The sequence below is a fragment of the Castor canadensis genome, chromosome 5, assembly GCF_047511655.1.
Source record: "Castor canadensis chromosome 5, mCasCan1.hap1v2, whole genome shotgun sequence".
NCBI classification, from domain to species: domain Eukaryota; kingdom Metazoa; phylum Chordata; class Mammalia; order Rodentia; family Castoridae; genus Castor; species Castor canadensis.
In genome coordinates this window covers 69,329,503-69,356,280 of record NC_133390.1, presented here as the reverse complement: position 1 = coordinate 69,356,280, position 26,778 = coordinate 69,329,503, and the positions used below count along the sequence as shown (strand labels likewise).

Here is a 26,778-nt window from a genome sequence, read left to right as displayed (position 1 = left end):
GCAAGTTTATTCCTTTCCTAGTAAATTTGCTATCATTTTCACTATTTTTGCATCTTGCCTGAATTATTCTCTCCGCAGACACAAGAACTGAGGTATTCACTAGCACTAAAACTTTCCAGTAACAATTAGGTATCCTAGATGGGTTCTAGGAACAGGAAAAAAAAGTTAACAGGTTAAAACTAAGGAAATATGAATTAAAGTATGGACTTTGATTAATAAAAATACATGAATCTAAAATTAAACATATTTAGAACAAAAATAATGTCTGTTGTATCTGCGTGGGGGGAATTGTGCACAGATGTGCACACCCATGCATGTGTGTATTTCTACTTATCTCTCCACATTTGATGACAGCATATTGATAGCTCTTGAAATCAGTAGAAATTGTTATGTCACAGAAATCAGTAAATGCTACAAACCCAAAAGTTTCCCCAAGAGAAACTTTCTCCTGCTAAACAGTTAGAAGAACATCATTGGACATAACCCACCTAAACAAGAATCCTTTGGGGTTTTATTAATATTTAAGCATTTTAGGAAGTCCTGAAAACCTAAAGTTTGAGAACTGCCAATTAAAGATGATCATTTCAACATTAGTCTTTTACAGTTTTTCTCCTGTCTGGCCTATTGAGACTGTAAGGATATGCTATTCATATAAACTTCATCAACTCACCCCACTTTAACCCTCCCCGGGAACCTAATGAAACGAATACTAGGGAAAGCTATAACTAAAAAAATTACAGGTAATATTTATTATGTGATATGAACCAGATTCTGGGCTAAGAATTTTTATGGTCATTATCTCATTCAATTTTCACAACAGGGCCTTATCAGATAAAATTGCCATTTTACAGCTGTGAAAAGTAAAACTGAGAGACATCTTGTTCAAGGTTAAACCCAGGTCTATACAACTCTAACAGCATTCATTCATTTACGCACTCTCTTGGCATGTGGGATTTATGTAGGTATTTATAGGCACATGGATCATCTACTTTACCGAAGCCATCTTGAGGGATGGTATGCTGCCCTATAACTTTTTTTAGTCCTCACATAATGCCTATGACTCTGAGACCCTCAATTAATAACTGCTAAGTGACTTGAGTTTTCAATATTTATCTGAGTATCTATTATGTCAGAGATGTTAAACCCTTAAGTTACATCCATTCATTCAGTGTATACCCAGAAGCATTTATAATATAAAAGACACTGTGTTACATGCTGAAAGCAAGTACATTCTCTGCTAATGGGGCTTTAATTCCAGTACATGAGATACCATTAAACAAAGAAATGAATTAAAGTGTGATGACTACTATTTTGCAGGGATTGAAATGTACATGATGCTCACTTAGTTCAGGTAGTGGTCAGATAAAAGCCCTCAAAGAACTGAGCTGAAGGACAAAATGACCAGCTAAAGGAGTAGAAAGGGAGTGCTCCAGGCAGAGGAAAAGAAAACAATACTGTATCTACTCAACCACTTTATTATGAAGGAGTCATTCCATAACTTTGTCTGGCACACAGGCAAAAGTGGCCTTGATCTTGCATTAAGAGATTCAATTTTAACTAGTCTGGATTTATATGTAATATACTCACAAGAATAAATAAACAGAAAGATTAATAATTAAATTAATAAACATTCAATGAATAAATTGGCTCCATAGAATGTCCATATGTGACACACAGAAGATAAGAGAGTTGAGGCAAAGTCCTACAGGGCCATCTTTAGAATGTGTACCCCTCAGTGCTACAAGCATAAAAAGCAGGTAACATAAGGTAATGGAAAAGAGGTTTCCAGGGCTCAGAGACACAACACTTGTTTCCTACAGAAGTCCTATAAGGTATCTTATTACTAGATCTATGAATTATGCATCATTCATTTGTATTATTCATCCTGTATTTCTTGTGCCTATGTGCCAAGTTAAAAATGTATGTAAAGAAGAAAATGAGATTTACAAATCTGGAAGACTAAGAATTAGGGCAGTACAGAGGTTCAGGCTGAATTCTCTCAGGGATCAGAAGGATAACTATAAACTTCTGTTTTTACAAAATCTACTAACAATTTGATTTCAACCCTAGGTTGAATCCACCTTCCCAGACAGCATGATTAGTACTCTAAAATAGTAAATGGGAAAAAAATTAAGAAAATTATCTCCTGAAAAAGATCAATAAGAGTCTTTTGAGAACAAGGCTTCAGATTTTTAGGAAGTCCATAGATTTTCCCACAATAACTGCTTTACATGAAAATCTTCAGATTTATCAATGGCATCAGCAATGGTGGGGTGACTTTGTTAATCCTGGCGATGTTCTTTATTAGGCCTATCAGTGAGGCTGAGTCTCAGTGACATAATCCTTGAAAGTACATATGAAACTTTCAGAAATGTCAATTTGTTGTGTAATTTGAGTTACAGTGACCTCTTTGGTTTTTTTTCAAGTTATTAGCCTGTTTTATTTTTTAATTATTATTTTTTGTTTTTTTATTATTCGTATGTGCATACAATACGGGTCATTTCTTCCCCCTGCCCCTACCCCCTCCCTTACCACCCACCCTGCCCCCTCTTTATCCCCCCTTACAGTGACCTCTTTGTGCTAGTATGGTAAAACTCATTAAATATAGCTGTGTCCTAAGGAAGTTCTATAATACTTGGGAGCTCCCAAATAAGGGGCATGCCACGTCCCTAAGATTATAACAACATTCCTGAAATTGATGGACTGGAGAAGTCTCCCTCACAAAGCTTTCTTAGAAGCCTGGGTTTCATTCTTGGATCCTGAGTCAAAAATAAGCCACATCAGTGCCTGGCATATGATCTGTGCTTAGTTGAGTATTTGCTGGTATTTAGCCCCACCCTATGCTTGTGCTGTCCACTAGAGTGGGGGCTAGTTCTGGACAGGAAGCAGTAGAAAGGCCAGAGAAAATTGCTGTCTGCAATACATAGGAAATACACAGGGTGGGGCGTAAGCACTAGCTTTTTCTGTAGCCCTGCCTATGACAGCCAGGGATTTTAGAAGAATGATTTTTTTCCCCAGGTTTTGGCAATGGGATGTCTGGATCTTAGTGGGATTTTTGCTGATGTAGGGAAATAAAAGATAAGCATCCAGAGCTCTGGGGCAATAGATATACATACATAGATAGGTATTTTCATAAAATCAAAATCTCACAATTTAGCTCTTCTTCACCCCTAGAGACTCCTGATTAGTAACTATTTTTATTCAGTGACTGAATTAAATGCAATTCAGAGACCAGCTATATAAGAGATCTGCACACTATTAGGGAACAATTTCAGCTGTTGATGCGGTATGCTGCATCAGCCCTGAACAGCTGCAGTTGATATTCAACAACATTGTGTTGCTCATTGACCTCAACCAGAAGTCTGGAGAGCCTACAGAAGATGCTTCACAGCCTGTGAGGCTATGGAAGGGTTGTCTTGGCTCTGTGGCACTGAGTTATTAGTTTCAATGCCTCTAGCTATAGTTTGGAACTGGAATATCCCCCAAAGACCTGTGTATTAAGGCTTGGTCCCTTAGCCCATGACACTTTTGGGAGATTGTTGAAACTTTAAGGGATAGAGTCTGGTGGGAGGTCTTCAAGTCATTAGGGATGTGCCCTAGAAGAGATCCCTCCTTTTCTCCTATCAGGTCTTACCCAAAGAGTTTTACTTCTTCCTTTCCAATCTGTTTATCTTTTATTTCCTTTCATGCTTTGCATTAGGTAGGAATTCCAGTATAATATTGGAGAGAAGTGGTGAGGTCAGACATCCTGACATTTTTCCCAATTTCAGTGGGAAAGCATCTAGTTTCTCATTATTAAAAATGGATAGTACTGGAGATCATGATGTTGAGTGAGATAAGCCAGGCTCAGAAAGATAAATACTGCAATTTTTTCTCATATATGGTATCTAGAACTAAAAACATAATAATATGATTAAAACATGATTGAAAAAGTGGGACTGTTTTGGGGGAGGACTACCAGAAGGATGGGAGAAAGGCAAGGGTGATGGGGAGTGAATATGATTGATAAATATATATGTATGTGTATGAAAATAGCATGATGAAACCCACTAAAAACTGTTAAAGGGGAAAGGAGGGAAGTGGGTTAAAGAAGAATAATAGAGGGTATAAGTTTGACCAAATCGTATGCATTGTAGAAATATCACAGTGAAACCCCTTTGCATAATTAATCTATGCTAATAAAAATTAGCTGTGGCATGTGCCTATAATCCCAGCATACAGAGGCAGGATTGTGAATTCCAGGCCACTCTGGGCTACAGAGTAAGATCTTATCTCAAAAAAAAAAAAAAAAGAAAGGAAAAAAATAACTCACAAAATAAAAAAAAGTACTAAGAACTTCTGAGTTTTCAGTACTTTTAAAATCACAAACACATGTTGAATTTTGTGAAATTTTTTCTGTAATGTTAGCATAAAATGACAATTTTATGACCTACTTCTTGCCTATCGAATTTTGTGAAATTTTTTCTGTAATGTTAGCATAAAATGACAATTTTATGACCTACTCCTTGCCTATCGGTTCAGTCCTATCATTCATGTTACATTTCCCCATCAGTCCCTGCATATACTGTTTCACCTTCTTCCACTTTACTCTTCACCCTCTTATTTTCTGGATCCATTCCTAATTATCTTTTATTATCTTAAATACACTCTCAGAGCCTTTAAATTGTATTCTAAATGATTTCCAATCCTTCAACATGCTTTGATAAAAGCTCAGGTTAGCTCTTTAACCTCTCCACTCATTTTCTTCATTTTCCTAGTAACTCTCACTGAATGTCTTGTCTTGTTCACCCAAGAACAGAAGGTAGGGCCATATGTAGATGTAGCAGACAATTTTCTAATTATCTTCCATAAGGAAGTATCATTCTCTTAAAACTGAAAGACCAATTCCAAGGCTTAATGCATAAGCAGGCAAGTATTTAGAAAAGTAAAGTTGTGTAAGGAGTGTTCAACAAGACTCTCAGGTAATGGTTTCTGTTTTCTCTAAGGTAAAAATGAGAATGCTGGGCTTGAGGAGTAGGTATGGGGTTGAGACTTGAGGAGGGTGTTAAAGGTTTGAATAAATGTAGGAAATGGGAGAGAAAGCTAAAGACACACCATGGATTTGGGAATGTCCTGAGGATGAAGCTGGAATGTGTAATGGTTATGACATTGATGTCACCAACACTGTCCTGACCTCTCCTGCAGCACTCTGAACTCCAAAAGTAATAGTGGAGAAGACGGTGGTTGAATTGACAGGACAATGCTGGGTGGGGACTATTAGAGATTTGAGAACATAATCTATAATGGAAGTGCTGCAGCTCTGGCATTGGATAGCTACTTCAAATCCTGGCTCTGCTCCTCACTATACGTCCTCGGGTAAATTACTTAATCTCCTGAAGTTTATAATATTACATGTACAATGAGGATAATCATATATGTTGTTGATTAAACATATATTGAAACCCTTGTCTGTTCTGTTCTTGAGATGTAGCTGAGATCAAGGGACAAAAATTACTGATTTCTTGGAACTAACAATTTAGGTAGCAGAGAGAAAATAAACAAGATAAATAAAACATGTAAGATGGCAAAATGCTTAGGGGAACAAAAAGAGCAAAAAAGATATAGTACATAAAGAGGGCTACAATTTTAGATGGGCAACAAGGGAAGATCTTATTGAGCTGATGTTTGAACCTGAGAGTTATGTAATCATTAGGGTGGGCTAGCTAAGTTCTTAGTACACAACAAGATTCAATAATTTTAAATAATACTTTTACTGTGATGAGAATGCATGAAAGATCACTGTGTTGGCCGTTTTCCCCTTTCTTTGGGAGCTCAAGGAGAATTTGCATGATTTCGATCTCTTCCTGGAACTCTCCACTGACTCATATTACATTGGTTAAAGTCTAGCTGAAGCGCCACTTCATAAGCAGAACTATCTTACTATTCACGATTCTATCCCACACACATTTTTAAAGACATTACCAAACTCTTTCATATTGCCACCAGATGCTAGTCCGAGTTCTGTCGCTAAGTCGCTGTTTGTCTTAGGGCAAGTCACTTCTCAGGCTCTCATTTTTCACCGCAAAATGAAATAGTCGTACTGTGATCAACTTTCTGGCTCCATTATTTTATGATTCTAAGAGTAAAACCCATATCCCCACAGGTCCCTCACAGTTCATTCAACAACCGCAGCTGACAGTATCAGTCCAAAGCCTCCACAGAAGCCCAAGCCACAGTCTGGGTCAGTCACAGTTACCTCCACCGAGAATGTAGAGAAAACCGGATTATCCACCTCACTTTGTAAATAACTGACGCTTCTCCGAACGCCCGCCCTCTCGATATTTCCGGTTTTCTTTCCGATCTTCTTCCGGGTCACTTGCTTGCATCTGCTCCCACCCTAGGTCTACCCCTTTGAGCCCTTTGGCTGGTTCTTTGAGGAAGCGGATGAGTTTCGAGCTCGGATTGGTTACTGTCATTGTTGACGGGTTCGTTACAAACAAGGCGTGCCTGGTCTCCCTGGCAACGCCCTGCCGGTAGCTTTGATTGGTCGATGTCATAATCCTATCTTCCGTCCCAACTGCGAGTGGTTGAGTCCCCAGCGGGGCGCGGCGGTGGTAGGTGTCGTGTATGGGTTTCCCGAGCTGACGTGGCTTAGATTGGGAAGGGGGCAGCTGGATGCTCCAGCGGCAGCCGCTTCCAGGTGAGTGGAGGACGCTCCCCAACTCCCTTCCGCGACTGCGATAACGGCCGGGACTCCCGCCACGGGGTCCGCCGGGACGGCCGAAGCAGCCACACTGGAGTGTCCTCCCGGTCCCGCCCCTTCCCTCCCCACCCGGATTCAGTCCTGGTCCGGATCCTCACCCGCCTCCCTTGACCCACCAGGCCTAGTTCTAGTAGCACTCGTGCCTGTTGTCTCCGCCAGTGAGTTTCACAGTCGCCAAGCGTGGCCTCGGAGCACGTACGCGGGGTCTGCCCCCTTCCTAGGACGTTCCTTCTGGGTCCGAATGGGAAAGGCGCCCTGGTCAGTCAGTCCTGTCGGCCTGGCCTTGATTCCCTAGTGCCTCGGTACGCAGCAGACAACGTCGGAGAGAACCTGACGCTCTGGCCCTTTAACAAACTTACTGTCCCGAAGGGAAGGTGGGACCCAAACAAATCAAAGGTTGAGGGCGGAGATTAAACCCTAGAGATGTGAATGCAGACGAAGGCCTGTGGGCTGACCTGTGAATGTGAATGGATTGCTGGGTAAAGGAGAAGAGAGGGGTGTTCCCATTCGTGCTAAAATTCCAGGGATCAGGGGTGGGCCGACCGAGGAAAGCGAATCTTGAAGGGAGTTTCTGGAGGAAAAACAACTTGATTTGGCTGTGTGAAGTGGGTTTACTGTGCACAACAGGAGTGTAGACGGGAGCGTGAGTCCCCTAACGAATGGAATGGGGAATACATTTGTCTGACCAAATCCAGTTGGTCTATGAGGAGAGAACAGTTAAAAGTGTCAGAGATACTTAAAATCATGGATAAATACTTTGACTTTTGGAGTTAGTTGGAAGCTCTCGAAGCATTTTTTAGGGACCTGTTTCCAGTTCTGTGTAAGATGGCAGTAGAAAAATAAGAGGATTTGGAATAGATATAGGGAAAAGTTGACGAGTACTTAAAAATGGCAGGGCAAATGATCTTAATGAGAAGGCCATGGGTTTGGTCCTCAGCACCACCACCACCACCACCAAAAACGTTGTAGACATTGTACAAACTGCTTCACAGCTTTTACTTCTCATCCCTTGACCACGGAACAATCATTTAATGCTTTCTTTATAACTGTATTCAGTTTGTTTGGCTACATCATTAGTTTCCAAATAAAAAATTGCACACCTTACCAGTAAAAGTTTTGAACATGCACATCCCCAAGTATTATGTATTTGTTTCAGATAATGTATGCATGCCTCTATAAATATATCACATATATTAATTTTAAAATAAAGAAAAATACAAATATAAAAGATTGAAATTAAAAAATAATGCTCACTTGTAGGACACTCCCAACCCAATTTGAAAATCACATAAAGGTGGCACTTTGTTTTTCAAGAAGGTTGGTTGGATCTCTTAGGATTCCCAGACTAGAGGGCAGCCTCTATTATTCTGTGATGAAACCCTTCCTAAAATCATCATCTTTAGAAGATATTTTTTTTTCCTGCTTGAATTTTAAAGGTCCTCTTTCTTTCCACTCCCCTTAGATTAATAGATTGATTAAAAGAATGTCAATATTACCCTTGTTTATAAAATAAACCATTAACTTCTCCAGGTTAATGATTAGGAATAAATTGTTTGAGACACAGCTCACCACTGATCATTGCATACCAGTCTGTTAATATCGCCTACATAAAAAGAGATTAGGCTCTATAATACAATTTTAATTGAGTTAGTTTAAAGTTAGTTATATGTGCTTTTGATACTAGGAAATTCAATACTAAAGAACATAATGTAAAAAGAAAACTTTCCCCTTTCTACTGACCTTTTCCATTACCTACTTCCTAGAAATAAGAACTGTAAATAATTTTTTAATTATCCTTAAGAAACATTCCAATTGTAGAGAAGCTCCTATATAGCTTCCCGCATGTGAATTATAATACACAGGCTCTTCTATACTTTTTTGTCAGGTGATACTGTTAATACAGGTTGAGAATCCCTAAGCTGAAAATGTGAAGCATGAAATGCTCTAGAATCTGAAGCTTTTTGAGTACATACATGATGTCACAGTGGAAAATTCCATACCATGAACCCTTGTTTTAACTGCACAAAATTATTAAAAATATTGTGTAAAATTATCTTTCAGCTATGTGTACAAGATATATCTGAAACATAAATGAATTTTATGTTTAGTTTTCAGTCATGTCCCCAAAATATCTCATTATGTATATGCAGATCTTCCAAAATCCAAAACAATTAAAACTCTGAAACTCTTCTTGTCCTCTGAATTTTTGATAAGGGACACTCAACTTGCATTAAGTATTTTCAGTATACATGAGTATAAAACTGCCTCATTCCTTTACTTTTTATTTTTGGTTGGACTTGGGTTTTGAACTCAGGGCTTCAAGCTTCGAAAGCAGGGATTCTACAACTTGAGTAACACCTCCAGCCCTTATTCTTTTACTTTAAAAATTTTTTATTTAGTTACTTTTTTGTGGTACTGCAGATTGAACTAAGGGCCTTGTGTACTCTGTCACTTGAGCCACACCCCCAAGTCCTCTCTCATTCTTTTAAGTGGCCACACAGCATTTCCTTATAGCAATATAAAAAAAAAAATAGTTAGCTGTGTCATGTTGATGGACATTTAGATTGTCTTCAGTAATTGGCCATCAACATTGCTTTAGTATACCTGATTATGTGTATGTCTCCATGAGCCTGTGGTTTAAAGAATAGGAATTAATTGAGGCCATACTGAGTCATATCATTTTACTCTATGTACCGCTCAAAAACAATTGCCTATAGTACTATTAACATATTACCCTCATTCCCTTATCTCTGTTTTCATCTTGGGTGAAGAATATTAGGTGACTAATTTACTTGGAAAATGGAATGTTTTGGATGTTTCTACCAACCAAGATACTTTGTCTAACTGTGTCACTGTGCAAATTACTCAACTTCCCTATACCTTAGTTTACTCACTATAGGGACGTTGATAGTAACTCCCCATTAGGATTTTCAGAATAAGATGAATTAAGCAATGAGGATAAATAAGTTTTACATAAAGCAGCTGGAACAGTGCTTGATGGGTATTGCTATGTGTATGTGACAGCTACCATTTCTAAATTTATTTCATGAAAATAGCTTTTTTATATCACAAAAATAAATTTTAATTTCCTTATTGTAAAATTATATCATAATTTGAATATGCTTTTTCTAGCTATAGTAGCACTACCTCCCTTTTGGCTCTTCAACCTTTTAAGAAACACTTTGAAAATTAAGAAATTAAACTATTGAGCTACAATTAAAATGTGTATAAAATGAATTTGAGGAATGATTGTAATGGAAATCTAATGTTGTTTCTGTGGGAATGTGATTTAAATCCCAAAGCAAATGGCACACATGTGTGTACACACAGGCATGCACTCCTTGTCTTTAGTTATTTTTCTTATTTTCCTGTATATATTGTTCTGCATTCTCTGTAGTTAGGGACATGTCTTACATTCTTTTTATTTTTATAGTTCCTAGCATACTGCTACACACAAGGTAAGTATTTTAAAAATAAATTTGTTCATAAACAGTAAAGACTGAGAAAATAACACTTTTTATTTAATTCTCAGTGCTTCTTCACTATATAACCGTCTTGTGACAGGATTTGTGGCAGGTGTGGCCAGCATGGACTTTGAGGGATTATTTTACTTGCCTGAGTGTTTTATGGAAGCTGGGTCCCTATGAAGCTCTGTGTTAGTTGCTTTTCCAGTTCTTGTGCTTTATAAAACAATAGCAACCACATTTTCCTTGTAGGAACTTACTGCCATGAACGTCATGTTCATGTTTACAATTCGTATGTGCATATTTCTCATTTCTGTCCTGTATGAGCTAAATAGAGTAGAATACCTCTCTTTCTTCATTTAGTTTAAACAGGACTATTTAGTGGCTCTCATGCCATCAAGTTCCCAGTCTTTGAGCTACCAAAAGTGCTTAGTTACATGGAAAATGCCCTCCCATTTGCATTTCCTTAGTGTCAACAGCTATAGAAATCACTCTCAAATCATGGAATCACAGTAGTGGTCTTTAGAATGGTCCTTGTCACTTCATTTTAAGGTGAGGAAACAGACTTTCAAAAGGTAAAGTGACTTTCTCTGAAGTGATAAAGCTTCTTATTGAGCCAAGACAGAAAACTCAGTTCCCTGACCCAGGTTGGTTTTTTTTGCGCATGTAATCCTCTTTCCATTGACCTCTCAGATTTTTCAGTTTGTGGGTGACTCCTTTATCATACCTAAAATGATACATCCCTATCACCTTATTTATCTTATTTCCATTGACCTCTCAGATTTTTCAGTTTGTGGGTGACTCCTTTATCATACCTAAAATGGTACATCCCTATCACCTTATTTATCTTAGCATTTATCTTATTTAAATGCTAGTCTTTCTTTTCTTAACACATACTTGTGTGTACATATACATATAAATGGTTATATGATAAATCTGTTTTTCATTTAAAGACTTTTTATGTTTTTTCTATTGCTTAGTTGAAGGATGTTGCGATATTTTTCTTTCGTTGTCAATTTTCCCCCTCTACAAAATGGTAATGATAATAAATAATACTTAGCTTATAGATTTTTAGATTTTGATAAAATTAGAGAGAGATAAGTATAAAGTATCTTATTTATCTGGTGCATTTACTTTGTAACAGTTAACTATTTCTCAATAATTGTTGCCATTAATATTATCATCTTATACTAGTATGTATTTGTGTCTTTCATGTATAATGATTTTCAATAGGATGCTGATAGAGACACACTTCTAGAGAAGATGAACCAGAATCTCGAGTGGTAGTGGTATCATGGAAAAAGGAGGGAAATTATTGTTTGAAAAAATATTCAGGATTTGAATTTTATATAAAACTAAATTTACATGTTGAAGTAAAAAATTAAGTCATATTTTCACAATAGAAATAAGATTTATTATAAATATTTTAATTGTGATATGTAAAAGGTTTGATCTCAGGCAATACCACCTTGAGTAGGTGGGTATGTACACATGTGCTTCCAAACACATGATATTTTTATATTTCTGGAGAGTTATGGATTAAGAAGAGTTGACAAATTCTGTGTCTGAAATCTCAGTAGTTTTCTAGTTAGTCCTAAAAGTAGTAGTGGAGCAGTAGGGTTCAAACTACTTAAGAAAGTATGGGTGAGAACAGCAGAGTTACCATAGAGGTGGTGTTGGGGAACCTGAACTGAAAGTGATGGAAAGTAGCCAACAAGTTAGGTATATATAGGTCAGAGTGTGTGTGATAGGCCTGGGGTTAAGTCTAGAAACTCCCTTATGAATGTGCTACTTACCCTGAGTTGATCACTACCTAGTGTGTATATGAATTAAAACATTACATTATACCTCATAAATTGTACAAGTATTATATATCCACAAAAATAAAATAAAAACCTCCCTGTGGATGCTTCTAAACCTAATTGCTCAAGAATTTGTTAATTTTTCTAAAAAGCCTTCTGTGTTTAAAACACAGATACAGAAAATCATACTATGAAATATATATATATATATATAGCTTAATGAGTTGCTATAAGGTAAATTTTCTTATCATAACTACCAGGTGAAGAAATAAAACCCCTCTGTGTGCCTACCCCACTTATAGTCCTCTCCCCTTTTCCAAAAACAGTCACTCTCTCTGGTTTCTTTACAGCTTTATTATCTAAATGTGAATCTTAGTAGCTTTGTGTTTCAGTGAAGAAACAGTAAGTTTGCCATGCCACATTACAAAGTATGAGTCTTCAGGAATAGAAGATAGGTTCCCCATCTGGAAGAAGGGAAAAGAGCTAATTGTCATTGTCCAGATAGGGCATACTCCACCAAGAGAGACTGAAGCTTTGAGCCTAGGTCAGAGCCTTGAGCGTAGGTTGAAATCTTGAGCCTATGATGAGGGAGGAGCATCCTCCTGGCCCATGAAGCTATGTAAACCTCTGGGGTCACTTTCGAAGTGTCCTTCTAGTGACTGGAAATTAGTGTAGTACATACTTTCTAATTTTTTCCCTTTGGCATCTCATTTTCTTCCAGCATCTGTGTTTCCCTTTGATCCATTTCAAGGAACAGTCTCGCTTTACCTATAAAGGTCTCCTATGGCATGGGGAATTTCATCTACTTGAGTCTTGTGTGATAACACAAGATTGGGCTATAGGCCCAGCACAAAGGAAATGCCTTAATGAGAGAAGACCATATTGGAATAAACTCTTCTTAGAGATGGTGGTCTATACAGCAGAAGCCTAGTCTCTACAAAAGATTGGAACAATAGGGGCAGAGAAAGAAAGGTGTCCATAAAAGGAAAATGTAGGTTGAAGGTTGGAAAAAGCAGGCCAGTGTTCTAAATGAACACCAAGTAGGAAAAGAAAGCAACTGGCACTTTGTAGCCTGGTAAGAATTGCAGAGGCAGCACCTAGAAGGAACCTCTAAGCCACCCAAAGATAACATTGGGTAAGGAAGAAAAAGCAGTCAGAATCTAAATAGTAGAAGATAGCTTTTGCAGAATGGAGCAGATAGGCATGTCTTCAACCCAGAGGTGTGGAGAACTGTTCTTGTGCAAAAATAGATGTAGGTGATTCAGGCTAAGACATATTAGGTATAATATCTGAGTCAAGATGTATTAAATTCAAGATCTGAGTTAGGGTACCAAAAATATTACCAGAAAAGTCAGCATAGCTATCTATCTCCGCCCTTGCATCTGGAGAGAGAATTCAGGCAAGATGCGAAAATGTAGTAAAAGTGATAGTAAAGTTTATTAGGAGAGGAATATACTTTCAATAAAGTGAAAGTTATTTATCCCTAGAATCAGCACGAAAATGAGCACGACCTTATTTTTTCTTAATTATTTGCTTCAACTAACCAATGAAGCCATCTTGACCTGATGATTTCTTTTTCAGAAAGTTTTTAGTAAAGTATGTTATGTTTCATATTTATATATACATTGTGTGTTTATATATACATGAACCCACATACATCCACTCATATATATTGAGGTTCACTATTTTTTTCCTTGAATTTCAGTAGCTTTCATCTTTTAAGGAATTAGCCCATTTCATCTACTTTTAATTTATAAACACAAGTTATTAGCCCATTTCGTCTACTTTTAATTTATAAACACAAGTTATTTTCCTATTCTCTTAATGTATGTTAGATCAGTAGAGATGTTCCCATTGTCATTTATTGATGTCAATAATTTACGTCTTTTTTTTCCTCAGTCACACTGACTAGAGCTTTATTATCTTTTCAAAGAACCACTTTTTGGGGGCTTTATTGATTTCCCTTTTCTCCTTTTATTTTATCATTTTTACATTTACTTACATGTATATACATTGTTTGTGCCACTCCCCACCCTTTCCTGGCAGAATCTGTTCTGCCCTCTTCTCTGATTATGTTGAAGAGAAAACATAAGAGATAATAAGAAAAGCATATTGTTTTTGCTACTTTGAGATAAAGATAGCTATACAGAGAGATTCCTAGTGTTGCTTCCATGCACTTGTGTATTGCAACCCACATTGGTTCATCTTTACCACACCTCTTCACTACTTCCTGGTCCCCTTCCCATAGTGGCCTCTGCCAGTTTAAGATTTCTTTATTCACTCCTCAACAGGGAGCACATCAACCACCTTCAAGTTTTAGGTTTCCTTTCCTTTCCCTATTTCTCCCATGCATGTTCTCCCCTTAGTGTGTGTCACATGTCCACTAATATTACTGCATTTGTTTTGGATCTATAATCCACATATGAGAAATCATATGGCAGATTTATGTTTAGTTTTTTAAGAAGCCTCCATATTATGTGTCCCACAGTGGTTGTACTAGCTTACATTCCCACCAGAGTGTATGAGGGTTCCTTTTTCCCCTGCAGCCTCAACAGCATTTGTTGGTGGTGGTGTTCTTCATGATAGCCATTCTAACAGGGGTGAGGTGGAATCTTAATGTGGTTTTGATTTGCATTTCCTTTATGGCCGGGATGCTGAGCATTTTTTCATGTGTTTTTTTGGCCATTTGGGTTTCTTCCTTAGCAAAAGTTCTGTTTAGTTCAGTTGCTTACTTCTTTATTGGTTCATTGATTTTTGGGGGGTTTAGTTTTTTGAGCTGTCTGTATATTCTAGTAATCAGTCCTTTGTCTGATGTATAGCTAGCAAATATTTTCTCCCACTCTGTGGGAGTCTCTTCAGTTTATAGACCATTTCTTTTGTTGTGCAGAAGCTTTTTAATTTCATGTAGTCCCATTTGTCCATCCTTTCTCTTAGTTGCTGGGCTGCTGAGGAAGTCCTTGCATAAGCCTTGCTGGAATACACTGTTGTTTCCAGGGTATTCCCTGCTCTTTTGTGTACTAACTGCAGGGTTTCAGGTCTGATTTTAAGGTCCTTAATCCACTTTGAGTTGATACTAGTACAGAGTGACAGGCGGGTCACTTTTCTTCATCGTATGCTTTTGGCGACTTTGTCAAAAATAAGGTGGGCATAGCTGTGTGAATTCATATCCAAGTCCTCCATTCTGTTCCACTGGTCTTCCTGTCTGTTTTTGTGCCAGTACCATGCTGTTTTTATTGCTATGGATCTGTAGTATAGTTTGAAGTCAGATATTGTGATACCTCCAGCATTGCTCTTTTTGCTCAGTATTGCCTTGGCTATTTGCACTCTTCTATGTTTCCAAATGAACTTTAGGGTAGATTTTTCAATCTCTGTGATGAATGTCATTGAATCTTAATGGGAATTGCATTGAACATGTAGATTGCTTTTGGTAGTATAGCTGTTTTTACTATGTTGATTCTGTCAATCCATGAGTATGGGAGAGCTTTCCACCTTTGGAATCTTCTTCAGTCTCTTTCTTCAGTGGTTTGTAGTTCTTTTTGTAGAGGTCGTTTACATCCTTTGTTTACTCCTAGGTATTTGTTTTTTTTTTTTTTGAGGCTGTTGTAAAGGAATTGTTTTCCTATATTCTTTCTCAATTGTTCATTGTTGTATAAAAAGTCTACTGATTTTTGTAAATTGGTTTTGTATTCTGCTACATTACTGAAGCAGTTTATGCTATCTAGAAGTTTTGGGGTAGACCTGTTGGGTCTTTGAGGTATAGGATCATGTCATCTGCAAATAGGGATATATTGACTGTTTCTTTACCTATTTGTATTCTTTTTATTTCTTCTTCTTGCCTTATTGCTCTGGCTAGGAATTCCAGGGTTATGTTGAATAGGAATGGGGAGAGTTGGCACCCTTGTCTCATTCCTGAGGTTAGGGGGAGTGGTTTTAGTTTTTCCCCATTAAGTATGATGTTGGTTATAGGTTTGTCATTTTTCTATTTTCAACTTTACTAATTTCTGCTCGTCTTTTATGTTTGTTTTAAATTGCTCTTTTCGTAATGTCTTACAGGAGAAGCATAGGTTACTAATTCTGTTCTTTTTTTCTAATATACATATTTAATATTATATTTAGCTTTCAGTGAAACCACATGGTTGAAGTTCATAGGATGCATAAGAAGAAAACTGTTGCTGAATCATGAGGTTTATTTGAAAAAAATCAGGAGAAAATAACAATCTGGCAGTGGATGACTAAGAAATTCCTGTTTGTAAGTGAAACTATGATGAAAGATAGCCTTCAAGATGTATTTAACAATTATGTCCTTGCATTTAAGAATCGTGTTTTAGTAATTTATTTTTTAAAATTATGTTAGTGATAGTGATTATAATTTGCCACTGTAAAGAACAGTGTGAGGTTTCACTGTACACTCAATGTTTTTTCAAAGACATTATCAGGCTGCAGATTGTGTCTAATGTTTATTGCATGCACTGTTTTCTTATTTCACTTATGGATGATATGATTACCAGTATAGGAGCAGCCTATGTCCATTTTACTGATTCTTATGTGTGTTTTTTTTTTTTTTTTCCTTCTCACAGAAATGCTGAGCCGATTATCAGGATTTGCAAACGTTGTTTTACATGAATTATCAGGAGATAGCACTGATCAGAATACGACGGCTCCCTTAGCCCCAGTGAGTAGCTCTATTCTGATCTAAACTGATCAGACTTACATTCTGTGTTCTTTGTAAGATAGATGTACAAGGTAGAAATGAGGGTTAACAGCTACCAGGATGGGAACCAGGTCCTAGATGAGATTTGAAATCTCATTCATTTCCAGGCCTGTTTAGTGTCAGATCATTTTAAATTCTCTTCCTGCTCCTGTGGTACACACTCCTGTTCTAGAGGAAAGGTTTAAATGGCAGTCAGGGGAACTGGGGCATTGTTTGGTTTTAAGAGCATCTGTTTGCTTTTATAAATTACCACTTTTCTTGTAGTTTGAATTATGCTTTTTGAGGGCCACATAAGGAATCAAAAGAAATCTTAGTTTTCTGGTTAAGAGAATTTTATTCAACTAACTCTTAATTTTAAATTTGGGGTTCTTCCACTTAATATTCTATGATATTTGCTTCCTTTTATTCTTCTCTTTGGCAAAATTAGGATAATAATATCTTAAATAGCTAAAATAATCAAGGTATTATATGACTATAATAACTATTGTTGGATCAACTAGAAAGAGTCTTAAGATATGAGGTAGGCAGAAGATAAGATGAGTGAAGCAACTCATGTCTAGAAGTTAATACCTTTTCCCTGATGCTTTGGCAATTTTTTTTATCTAAATTCTAGGAGCTACCCCAGGAGTCTGACATGGAATTTAATAATAGTACACAAGAGGATGTTCTGGAGCGTCTGGCTTCGGCAGAGAAGTTGATAGTAGAGCTAAAAGATGTTATTAGACAGAAGGATGTTGAGCTACAGCAAAAGGATGAAGCTCTTCAGGTATTACTGTTTTTGTCCTTTCTTGCAGAGCATTTGATAAAGATATACACCATTCACTTAGATTTTTCTCTTTTCACTTAGAACGTTAGAGAATCTGGTTCTTATTTTCTTAAACTGTAACATGATGCCTACTGAAAGTATCTTTTGTTATGTGCTAGATAAATGGTGAATTAAACATTTATGTATTTATCATCATCATTATTCTCTGCCAGGAAGAAAGAAAAGCTGCTGATAACAAAATTAAAAAAATAAAACTTCATGCAAAGGCCAAATTAACTTCTTTGAATAAGCACCTAGAAGAATTGAAGGCACAAGGAGTGACTGTTTTGCCTACAGAGCCTCAGTCAGAGGACTCACTCTGTAAAGTAAGTAGATTGGGTTTAGTAGGTATTTTTGAAATCAAGAAAGTCTCCCAGTATAGCAGATCTTTACTAATTACACAAATTTATGTTGTTAAAATAATATGGAAAAAAAAATGCTGTCTTTTCTTATTGAGCTTACAGCTTTGCTGAACTATAGGCCACACATAGCAAAAAGAGCTCTACAGAAAACATATTCATGTTTCCTAGACTTTCAGAGAATTAAAAAAAGTCTAACAGGAGGAAGTAAATACTAGAGTGAGACATTTAAAGAGAAGAAACATTCTTATTGGAAGCATTTCATCCTTGGTTAGAACATTAAACTAGATCTTTAAATTTCTTCCTGCTCTGAATCCTATAATTCATTGACTTAGTACAGAATATTAATTGATTGGATTAATTGAATGATCTGTATCCCTCTATGGCCACATAGTGGTAGATTAATGTTTCATGGATTGTAAACTGAATTGACCAGTATACATTACCTTGGTCTCCCTTACAGGGAGACACTCTAGGTTTATAACTGCCATTAACAAAACAATGCCAATTAGAGATACAGAAAGAACTAAAGAAAGCTGCCTTTTGAGGAGAACATTGTTCTAGTACTTGTTTCATTATCTTACCTTTATGGTTAAACCCCAACTAATCATATTCAGACAGTTATTTAGAGAACAAGAAACTTCAGTTGTATGGAGAGTTTGGTGTAAGGCAAGCATGTCATGTGTGCACACTATAGTTTGAGAGTTAGCCTAGACTTCACCCTATGTAAGATATCTTATTTTCTTAATTTCTCTCTATTTTGCCCTTTGGCCCACTTGTATTCTTATTCTCAGTAGTATAATTTCTTGGGAAAAAGAGTTTTAATTTTTTGGACACACCCTTCAGGGCACTTACTTGTTTATTCCCTGTACCCTGCTTAGTCTTTCCTTTCAGGGACCAATGGTCAGAGAACATCACTTTTCCTGAATCAGTAACCTTATTTAACTTCTTAAAGCTTAACTTCTTAAAAGCTTTTCTTAATCTTCTCAAATACCTTCTTTATTTGGATTCTTGTTTTCTGTTTTCTGGGTTTTCCTCTGACAGTTCCCTTCCCCTCACTGCCATGGCACAAGCTTTCTCTTCCTGTGTTGTTCTTTCAAACTTCCCCTCAAACATGCTGTTTGATTTTTAAATTATCCATTTTATATTCTGGTTTTTAATTTACTTTTATTTTTAGTTCTGATACCTAAACATATCAGCATTTTCTTCCTGTGTTAAATAAATGATTTCCCGCAATCTCGGTCAGCTCTAGCAGTCAGTTGTAGTGATCTTTTAACTACGTGTGTTTTCAGTACACAGGAAGGTATTCTGAGGAAAGCACAGTTGAAGAAATGACAGCAGTCCTCAGATGCTTTGCAATTATGTTAAAGAAAATGTAAAATTATTTTTTGACTTCCAATAAGAACTAGGTTCATAGGGATTTAGTAGGGAGGAAGAATATGGTTCTAAGGAAGCACTTTTGGGGGAAAAAAAAAAGACAAAAGATTTGGATTTCCCCTCACTGGTCTTTGTTGTTTTGCCCCTTGCTTAACAGCAGCTGTGGTTTTCTGAATTCTGTTTATGATTTTTGAAGGCAGCAAGACTATGGGAAAGCTAAAGTTTAGTCCTACATGGCACTAACTGGGTTTGCTTCAGACTAAAGCTGTCACAATGAGGCATTTATTCTAGTATCACCTTCCCTCTACTATCATCCTGATTTTGGTTGCTTTCCAGTGTTTTCAGGTAGCTGTTTGCTGTGTTGTCCAGAGTTTATAGCTATTCTCTGAGGGAGAGTAGATCTAATAAGAGAAACTTGGTCATACTAAAACTGAAAAACTCCATCATTCCTTACATTTTGTTAGGTTTTTCTTGCTCCTATCAGTGTAATAAAACTGTAATTAAGTGATTATAAAGGGCAAAGAGAACAAAGGATCAAATATATAATAGTTGTAATTCACTTAAATAAGTGACTTTATTTGTTGCATTTGCAGCATGACAGAAGTTCTACTGAGGAAGAGATGGAAATAGAAAAAATAAAACATGAACTCCAGGAGAAGGAGAGACTAATAAGCAGTTTGCAAGCTCAGCTTGCTCAGGCACAGGCAGAGCAAACTGCACAGGTATGGGTGTGAGTTACCTCATCATCATTAGGTTATCAAATTACTGAATCCCCGTGGATTAGTATATTACAAATACCTTTTTCTGCATGTCCAGTGGTTATTTATCTGTGTGCCTGTCAGTCCCCTGCATGCCTCTGTCTCTCTTCCCCTCCCTTCCTTATTTCCAAGTGTAGTAATTTTGTTAGAGTATTCATTAGTCTTCATCATTCTTGGTTGGTATTTGTAGGTACTCAGTTTGCTCTTTCAGTATATTCTTCACTTATTTTTTTTTAGAAGGTTATTGAATGATATCAATTACATTATTTGATCTTCAAATTGTTTGCTTTAGTTTTCTTCTTTGGAAACTTCTGTTATTTGTATCATGATCTTTGATTATCTTTAATATTTATCACTTTTGTGAGTTGCTTTTTGTCTCCATTAAAACTTTTTTCAAGTTCTTCTTATTTCACTTAATGTATTCTGTTTTGTGTTACTTTTGTGTTTCTTCTTATTCCTTGACTTGCCATCTACTATCTCTGCCTTCTAAGTTGCTGGGATTACAGGTGTAATCACTATATCTAGCTTTTCCCCCCTATCTTTCTCTCTTTTCTTTCTTTCTTTCTTTTCTCTTCTCTTGTCTCTTTTTTCTTTTCTTGGGATGGAACCCAAGGCCTTGCACATACTAGGCAAGCAAGCATTCTATCACTGAGCTACATCCCCAGCCTTGCCTCATTTTGCTTTTACTCCTACAAGTTGTTTTTTTTTTTTCCCCCTGAGGGTATGTCCTATCCTTAGGACATATCTAGGACAGGGATCCTAGAAAAGAACCCTGATGAGTCAGTTTTGAGACACCAGTTGGGCTAGATTGCTTTAGACCTTTTAATCTTTCTTACTGTGGACCCCTTGCATTTGCTCAGTGTTTTTCTTTTTTTTTTGGCAGTACTAGGATTTGAACTCAGAGCCTCATGCTTCTGGGCAGGCACTCTATCACTTGAACCATGCTCTCAGCCTTCCATCATTGGAGAATAGGAAAGCACCGCTGCTGTTCTACAATTGGCCAACTATCCATTCCAACAAGCACTTTTTGGCTACTTTGGAGGTTTCCTTTTTTCATGGGCATTGGATGTCACTATTGCTGCCTTTTTCTTATTACAAAGACTTATACCAGGCAGGTCTTAATTGATTTTAGTGGGTTTCCCTTATTTGCTTACATTTTAGGCTTTGTAGGGCTATCTTCCTAGGTTTATTGGAAATATTGTCCTTGGGTGTTTTGGTTTTACTATCTAGTTGTTCTGTCTCTATGTGAGGACTCAGAGAAGTTGAAAAATTTGTAGCTGCTGCTTCTGTCTTCCTCTGAAAAATTTTGCTAATTCGTTCTTTAAAACCACAGTACATACAATTCCCTTTCGTGTTAACTAGAATTTTAGAGAAAATAAGGTAAGTATTTAGGACAAATAGAAAAGGAAATCAAAGAATTAAAAATGCTATTCTTTTGCTTAAATAAATATATTTTTTTCCTTCTGTGTCTTCAGCTTGATAAGAGTTCTGCAGAGATGAAAGAACTTGTAATGATAAAGAAACAACTTCAGGAAAAGGAGGAACTCATTAGCACTTTGCAAACCCAACTCAGCCAGACACAGGCAGAGCAAGCTGCACAGGTATGGGCAAAGACACCATTCTTAGAATAAAGAATCATGAAATTCAAAATGTTATTTCATGGCAAGTCAATTCAGAGAGTCACTTTTTAAAGCTTAATAGATGAAAAGTGTAGTAGGTAGAATATTAAAGTAGAAATTAGAAGAGTGTGGTGGTAGAAGAAATTAGAAGAAGTATAGTAAATAAGTATGTCATTATGAGATACTGGAAATGCTCAAAAATGTTATTTATCTTGATGAATTTGCCATAATCTAACTGATGACTGTTTATTATTAGTTCCACAGGTCCAAAAACTTGATCTTAATAACACACAAAGTTTTAGTCTCAGGAGTGAGCTCATGAAGCGTTCAAAAGAGACTGATAGAGATACTAAAAGAAATATAAATAATTAGGTCCTTTCTTTCCCTAAAATAAAATCTTAGTAGGAAGATAAATTTTAATCAGAAGGATACTTAAAGAGCATATAATGAAAAAGTGGTATAGGTTATTAATTCCTTGTTAAATGGCCCTAGTATGTACCATTCTTCTTATTTTTTTCTGCTACCAGAATTGATATCCTCTTTCTATTTTTCTAAATTTCCAGTTAACATCCCACTTGAGCCACACCTCCAGTCCATTTTTGCTGTGGTTATTTTAAAGATGGGGGTGTTGTCAACTCTTTGCCCGGGCTGGCTTCAAACTGCGATTCTCCCAATCTCAGCCTCCCAGGTAGCTAGGATTATAGATATAAGCCACCAGCATCCAGCTTATATCCTGAAATTCTTAATTTTATCCTGTTAGCTTTTCTTGTATCCTTTTTATGTAGCACAAAATACAGTGTAGGATAGAGAAACGTAATACATGACTTTTTCCTACAAGTTGTTTAAAATAAGGAAAATCAAGGTATATACATATGTTAGGAGATCCATCATAATGGAAGCCATTCCAAATAAATGCCAAAACAAACAACTTTAGAAACGAAATGTTTGAGAAGTGAAAGACTTTACTGGTAAGTATGACAGTTAAGGAAGGTTACATGGAAAAGCTGAGATTTAAGGAAAACCATGAGAGTTAGATAATATTCTAGACAATTTTAGTGGAAGGCATGATAAATGTGAAGAAGGGGAGTGAACAAAGTCTCAGGGAAGAAAAAAAGAATAGAGTGCATTTAAGAGAAAGAATGTTGGATATTTTGGGGTAGGGAAAGAGTCCAATGCCTGCACACTTAAAGCAGAGGATTCCAAATTCATAGTGAGGTCAAAATCCAAGTAATCAAAAATTATAAGAATATTTTTTAACCCACCAAGAAGGAGAGCCCAGGTCAATTCAAGGTGTCACAAAGTAAGAAATCAGCGGTAATTGAAGAATCAGTGCAAAATCAGCAAGTTAAGAGTTTGTCAGCATGCTCAACCATAGCTATTAAGGAAATGAATAAGCAGGTTCCAAAATCTAAAAACAAACAAACAAAAAAACCACCCTGAAACTGAGCAGCTTGCAGTCAGTCCATATATTTTAATTTCATTCTATTAAGAACCAGTTATAAGTGAGTATGATCTAGAAGCCTGCAAATAATGAAAGCTGAAATAGCTTTTGGGAGAGGTGGGTGTAGATTTGGAAACACACCGAGTTCTTTGGTAGGAGCAAGTCTTTGAAAAGAATCAAGTCTAGAAATGTAGATTTGTATTTCCAGAAAATAAGACTAGAGATGTATTTCCAGTTGTTGAGATTCTTAAATAAAATATATATAAGTTTGACTTTTTTCACTCGTAGGCCATGAGAATTTCATTGAAAATTGTTGAGCATTAGTATGATGTTGAAAGAGGGCCTAAGGTTAACAGAAATGTAACTTCATTTTATATGTTTAATATTCTAATATTTTTAGGATTTTTAAAAAGTACACATCTTGTGTATTCAAAACATTTCTAGAACCTATGAAAAGTAGTTTCTTAATAAAATTTATGTTTAGGTTGACTTCTGAATTTGATAATAGGCTTTCTCTCACATTTGGAAGTTATTACCAGGCCTATCTTTCTTGCCGCATTCCTATCCTTGGCATTCAAAACCTAATTCTAAAAAACTACTGTCCGTCAGTTCTTAGGTCTGTCTTTGCAGAGTAGTCTATAAGATTTGTTTGTGAAATATTTGGGGAATGTAACTTGTATAGTTTCTCTGGTATGTGTCTTCAGTTGAGTTCCATGCAGCAGGTGGTCCGGGAGAAAGATGCTCGCTTTGAAACACAAGTTCGTCTTCACGAAGATGAGCTTCTTCAGTTAGTAACCCAGGCAGATGTGGAAACAGATTTGCAACAGGTGTGTTGCTCAAAATCAGTAGAATGATTGCCATCTTGGTTAATGTTTAATCAAGACATCACAGCCACTTGTCAACCATCACGCTTCCCCACTGCTTTCCACTTGGTCTTAATGTGCTCCTTTGTCTTCTTTTTGGTGTCTGTGTCTTCTGTTGCATATCATTTATTTTTTCTTATCCTTACCTTGCCACTTACCCCATCTCATCAGGTTATTGGCACTCTAAAGATGAATATAATTGGAGAATGTATGTGGTAGTCAGAAAATAGTTTCTCTTTGGTTGCAGCTCCCTTCATGAATTAAAAACCTGATCCAAACTTCAAATCAATGAAGTCAGTTTAAACTTTCAAAAAATTGGAGGTGAAAAAGTGATTTTGAAGCTGTGAAGTCTTTTGTTAAGTCAGTAATTCTTTTTTCAAAAGCTCATTGAGTAGATATTTAAAATTGACTTCACTGTATTTGGGTTTGCAATCTACTAACTCACAGGTATTTGTTTTTACTTAGTATGTAGTATGGTGCAGTACTGACAGGCCCTTCAGTGGCACTTTATGTTTGATCTGTTTGTTTTTTGATAAAACTTCTTTCAGGTCTTAAGCAATCCTTCAGAGTGCACCACTAAGTGAATTTCAGAATATAATACTTTGTTAAGTAGAAAACTAATTGTACGTGAGGATGGTATCATATATGGGTATTTTTCAAGTTACTGCCCTGTGCATGAAAGTAGAAGAGGAATGGTTCTTGCCTGCAGAGACTATTCTCTTGGGTGGTTGAGAAATACATGTCACCTATGTACAGGACGTGAACTACATAATTTTGAAAGTGGGTCTGTGTCATTTTCCTTAGTTGTTAGAAAGGCTCCCTAATTCAGGGACTTGCTTACATCTGGTTTGGTTGTTGTCAGTGCTCTGGAGAAGGCCTTTTGGAGAATCTTTGTTGCTGTTGGATGGGGAACATGGCATGCTGGTGTCCCATTCTTTAATCTCTCATCTTCTATATACAAAAATTTAACTCACACTTTGAAAGGCAAGCAAATAATAGTGCTCATTTGTTAGCTCACTATGTCTAAAACATTTTTGTTTCAGAAATTGAAGGTGCTGCAGAGAAAACTTGAAGAACATGAAGAAGCCTTACTGGGCCGTGCTCAGGTTGTGGACTTGCTACAACAGGAGCTGACTACAGCCGAACAGAGAAACCAGGTACTGCCTGTGATCTTTCCTGCCTACCAGGGGAGTATTTATTTCCACTTTAGTTTTGTTAAGACAAAAATTAAGACAAAAGGCACAAGTAAATATGTTTGAGTACAAACCGACAAAAGTGGCTAGAAGCAAAAATATAGGGTCTTGTGGAAGTAGGTTTTGTCCCACATGCCTAACTTCATCCTTTACCTAGAAGAAGCACTTTACTGTGCTAATTGAAATGAAAGAATGTATTTATGACTCATGAGGTTTTATCTTTTTTATCTTAGCTTCTTTCTCAACAGTTACAGCAGATGGAAGCTGAACATAGTACTTTAAGAAACACTATGGAAACAGAACGACAGGAATCCAAGATTCTAATAGAAAAGATGGAACTTGAAGTGGCAGAGAGAAAATTATCCTTCTATAACTTGCAGGAAGAGATGCATCATCTATTGCAACAGTTTGAGCAAGCAGACCAAACCCAGGCTGAGCTGGAGGCTCAGTACCGTGCTTTGGAGCAGAAGCACAAAGCAGAAGTAGAAGAGAAGACCTCTCACATTTTGAGTCTTCAGAAGACTGAACAAGAGCTACTATTGGCCTGTGATGCTCTAAAGGATGAAAATTCAAAGCTTCTCCAAGATAAGAACGAACTGGCAGGCCAGTCAGCCCAGGCCATTCAACAGCTGGAAGGCGAGTATCTATTGATGTTTGAAGGCCACATCTCTAGCCACCTGAGTGGCTTGTACTTCCTATTTTCAGGGGTCAAACCAATTGAATCAATAGAAGGATAAGAAAGGTATCTCTTCTGAACCCTTCATTGTGTTTTTCCTGCCTCTGACTGAAGTTATAATTTTTAAAATATTATAATTGCTATAGCACTAAGAACTGGTGATCATGATATTCCAGATGTTGACTAGAATCCTGTGTAAAACATGACGTGATTGGCAGAGCTTGGTGACTGAAATGGGTAGGATTTGAATTAGTTTATGGAAAACTCAGACCAGATTTGGGGACATAAGTAGGGCTACTGAATTGCATGGAGTCATCCTTAAACCTAAAGATGGGCCTTAGTGCTTTTCTTATATGTAAATTTTTTTAAATGAAAACCTTTGTTTAATGAAAGCTAAGTACATGTAAAGAAAACTTTAAAAAATATGTTGTTATGAAAATAATTATATTCCTCTTAAACAATTTGGACATTTTAGAAGTTTCTAAATTAAAGAAGTTAAACTCCCTCATTACCAAAAATTCCTTCCTTAATTATGACCTCTACTGAGAGATGGGTGTATCTAAGGAAAGATTTTAGGAAAACTAAGTTGAAAATTTGTACCAAGGAACTGAATATTACCCAGAAAGCACTAGGGGCATTACATAGGAACAGAGTGACTCAGGAGCACACAGTCCTCTTCAGTGAACCCAGCTATGGAATCTTTTTCTTTTGGATTTTTGAGACAGGGTTTCACTATGTAGACTAGACTGGCCTTGAACTTGAGATCCTCCTGCCTCAGCCTCCCTAGTGCTGGGATTACAGGTGTGTGCCACATTGTCTACTCTTGCTGTGGAATCTTGATAGAACTTTCTACTTAAGTGAAGAGTGAAGAAAATAAAATATAAGCCACTAAAACCATTTTCAAGGAGAAAAGGAAAAGTAAACTTTAAAAAAAATTCTAGGCCTATTTATTTTTCTTGACACATGTA

General features: G+C 36.8%; 1 protein-coding gene across 6 annotated transcripts in view; it reads left to right on the top strand.

Moving 5' to 3' along the window:
- The first annotated feature begins 6,520 nt into the window (after positions 1–6,520).
- Positions 6,521–26,778, top strand: part of Golgb1 (golgin B1) — a 65,062-nt gene continuing 44,804 nt past the window's right edge. Inside the window, exons 1-10 of one of the 6 annotated variants that reach the window (XM_020185058.2) lie at positions 6,521–6,679; positions 16,125–16,257; positions 16,586–16,680; positions 17,333–17,485; positions 17,698–17,850; positions 19,854–19,982; positions 21,494–21,619; positions 23,783–23,905; positions 24,985–25,098; positions 25,368–25,770. In XM_020185058.2, the coding sequence (XP_020040647.2) occupies positions 16,588–16,680; positions 17,333–17,485; positions 17,698–17,850; positions 19,854–19,982; positions 21,494–21,619; positions 23,783–23,905; positions 24,985–25,098; positions 25,368–25,770 (1,294 nt within the window). In that variant the 5' untranslated portion in view covers positions 6,521–6,679; positions 16,125–16,257; positions 16,586–16,587. Of the gene's footprint in view, positions 6,680–6,715; positions 7,045–16,124; positions 16,258–16,585; positions 16,681–17,332; positions 17,486–17,697; positions 17,851–19,853; positions 19,983–21,493; positions 21,620–23,782; positions 23,906–24,984; positions 25,099–25,367; positions 25,771–26,778 lie in introns of those variants that run through there. The other 5 variants (XM_074073255.1, XM_074073254.1, XM_020185057.2 and 2 more) reach the window with 5 other exon arrangements.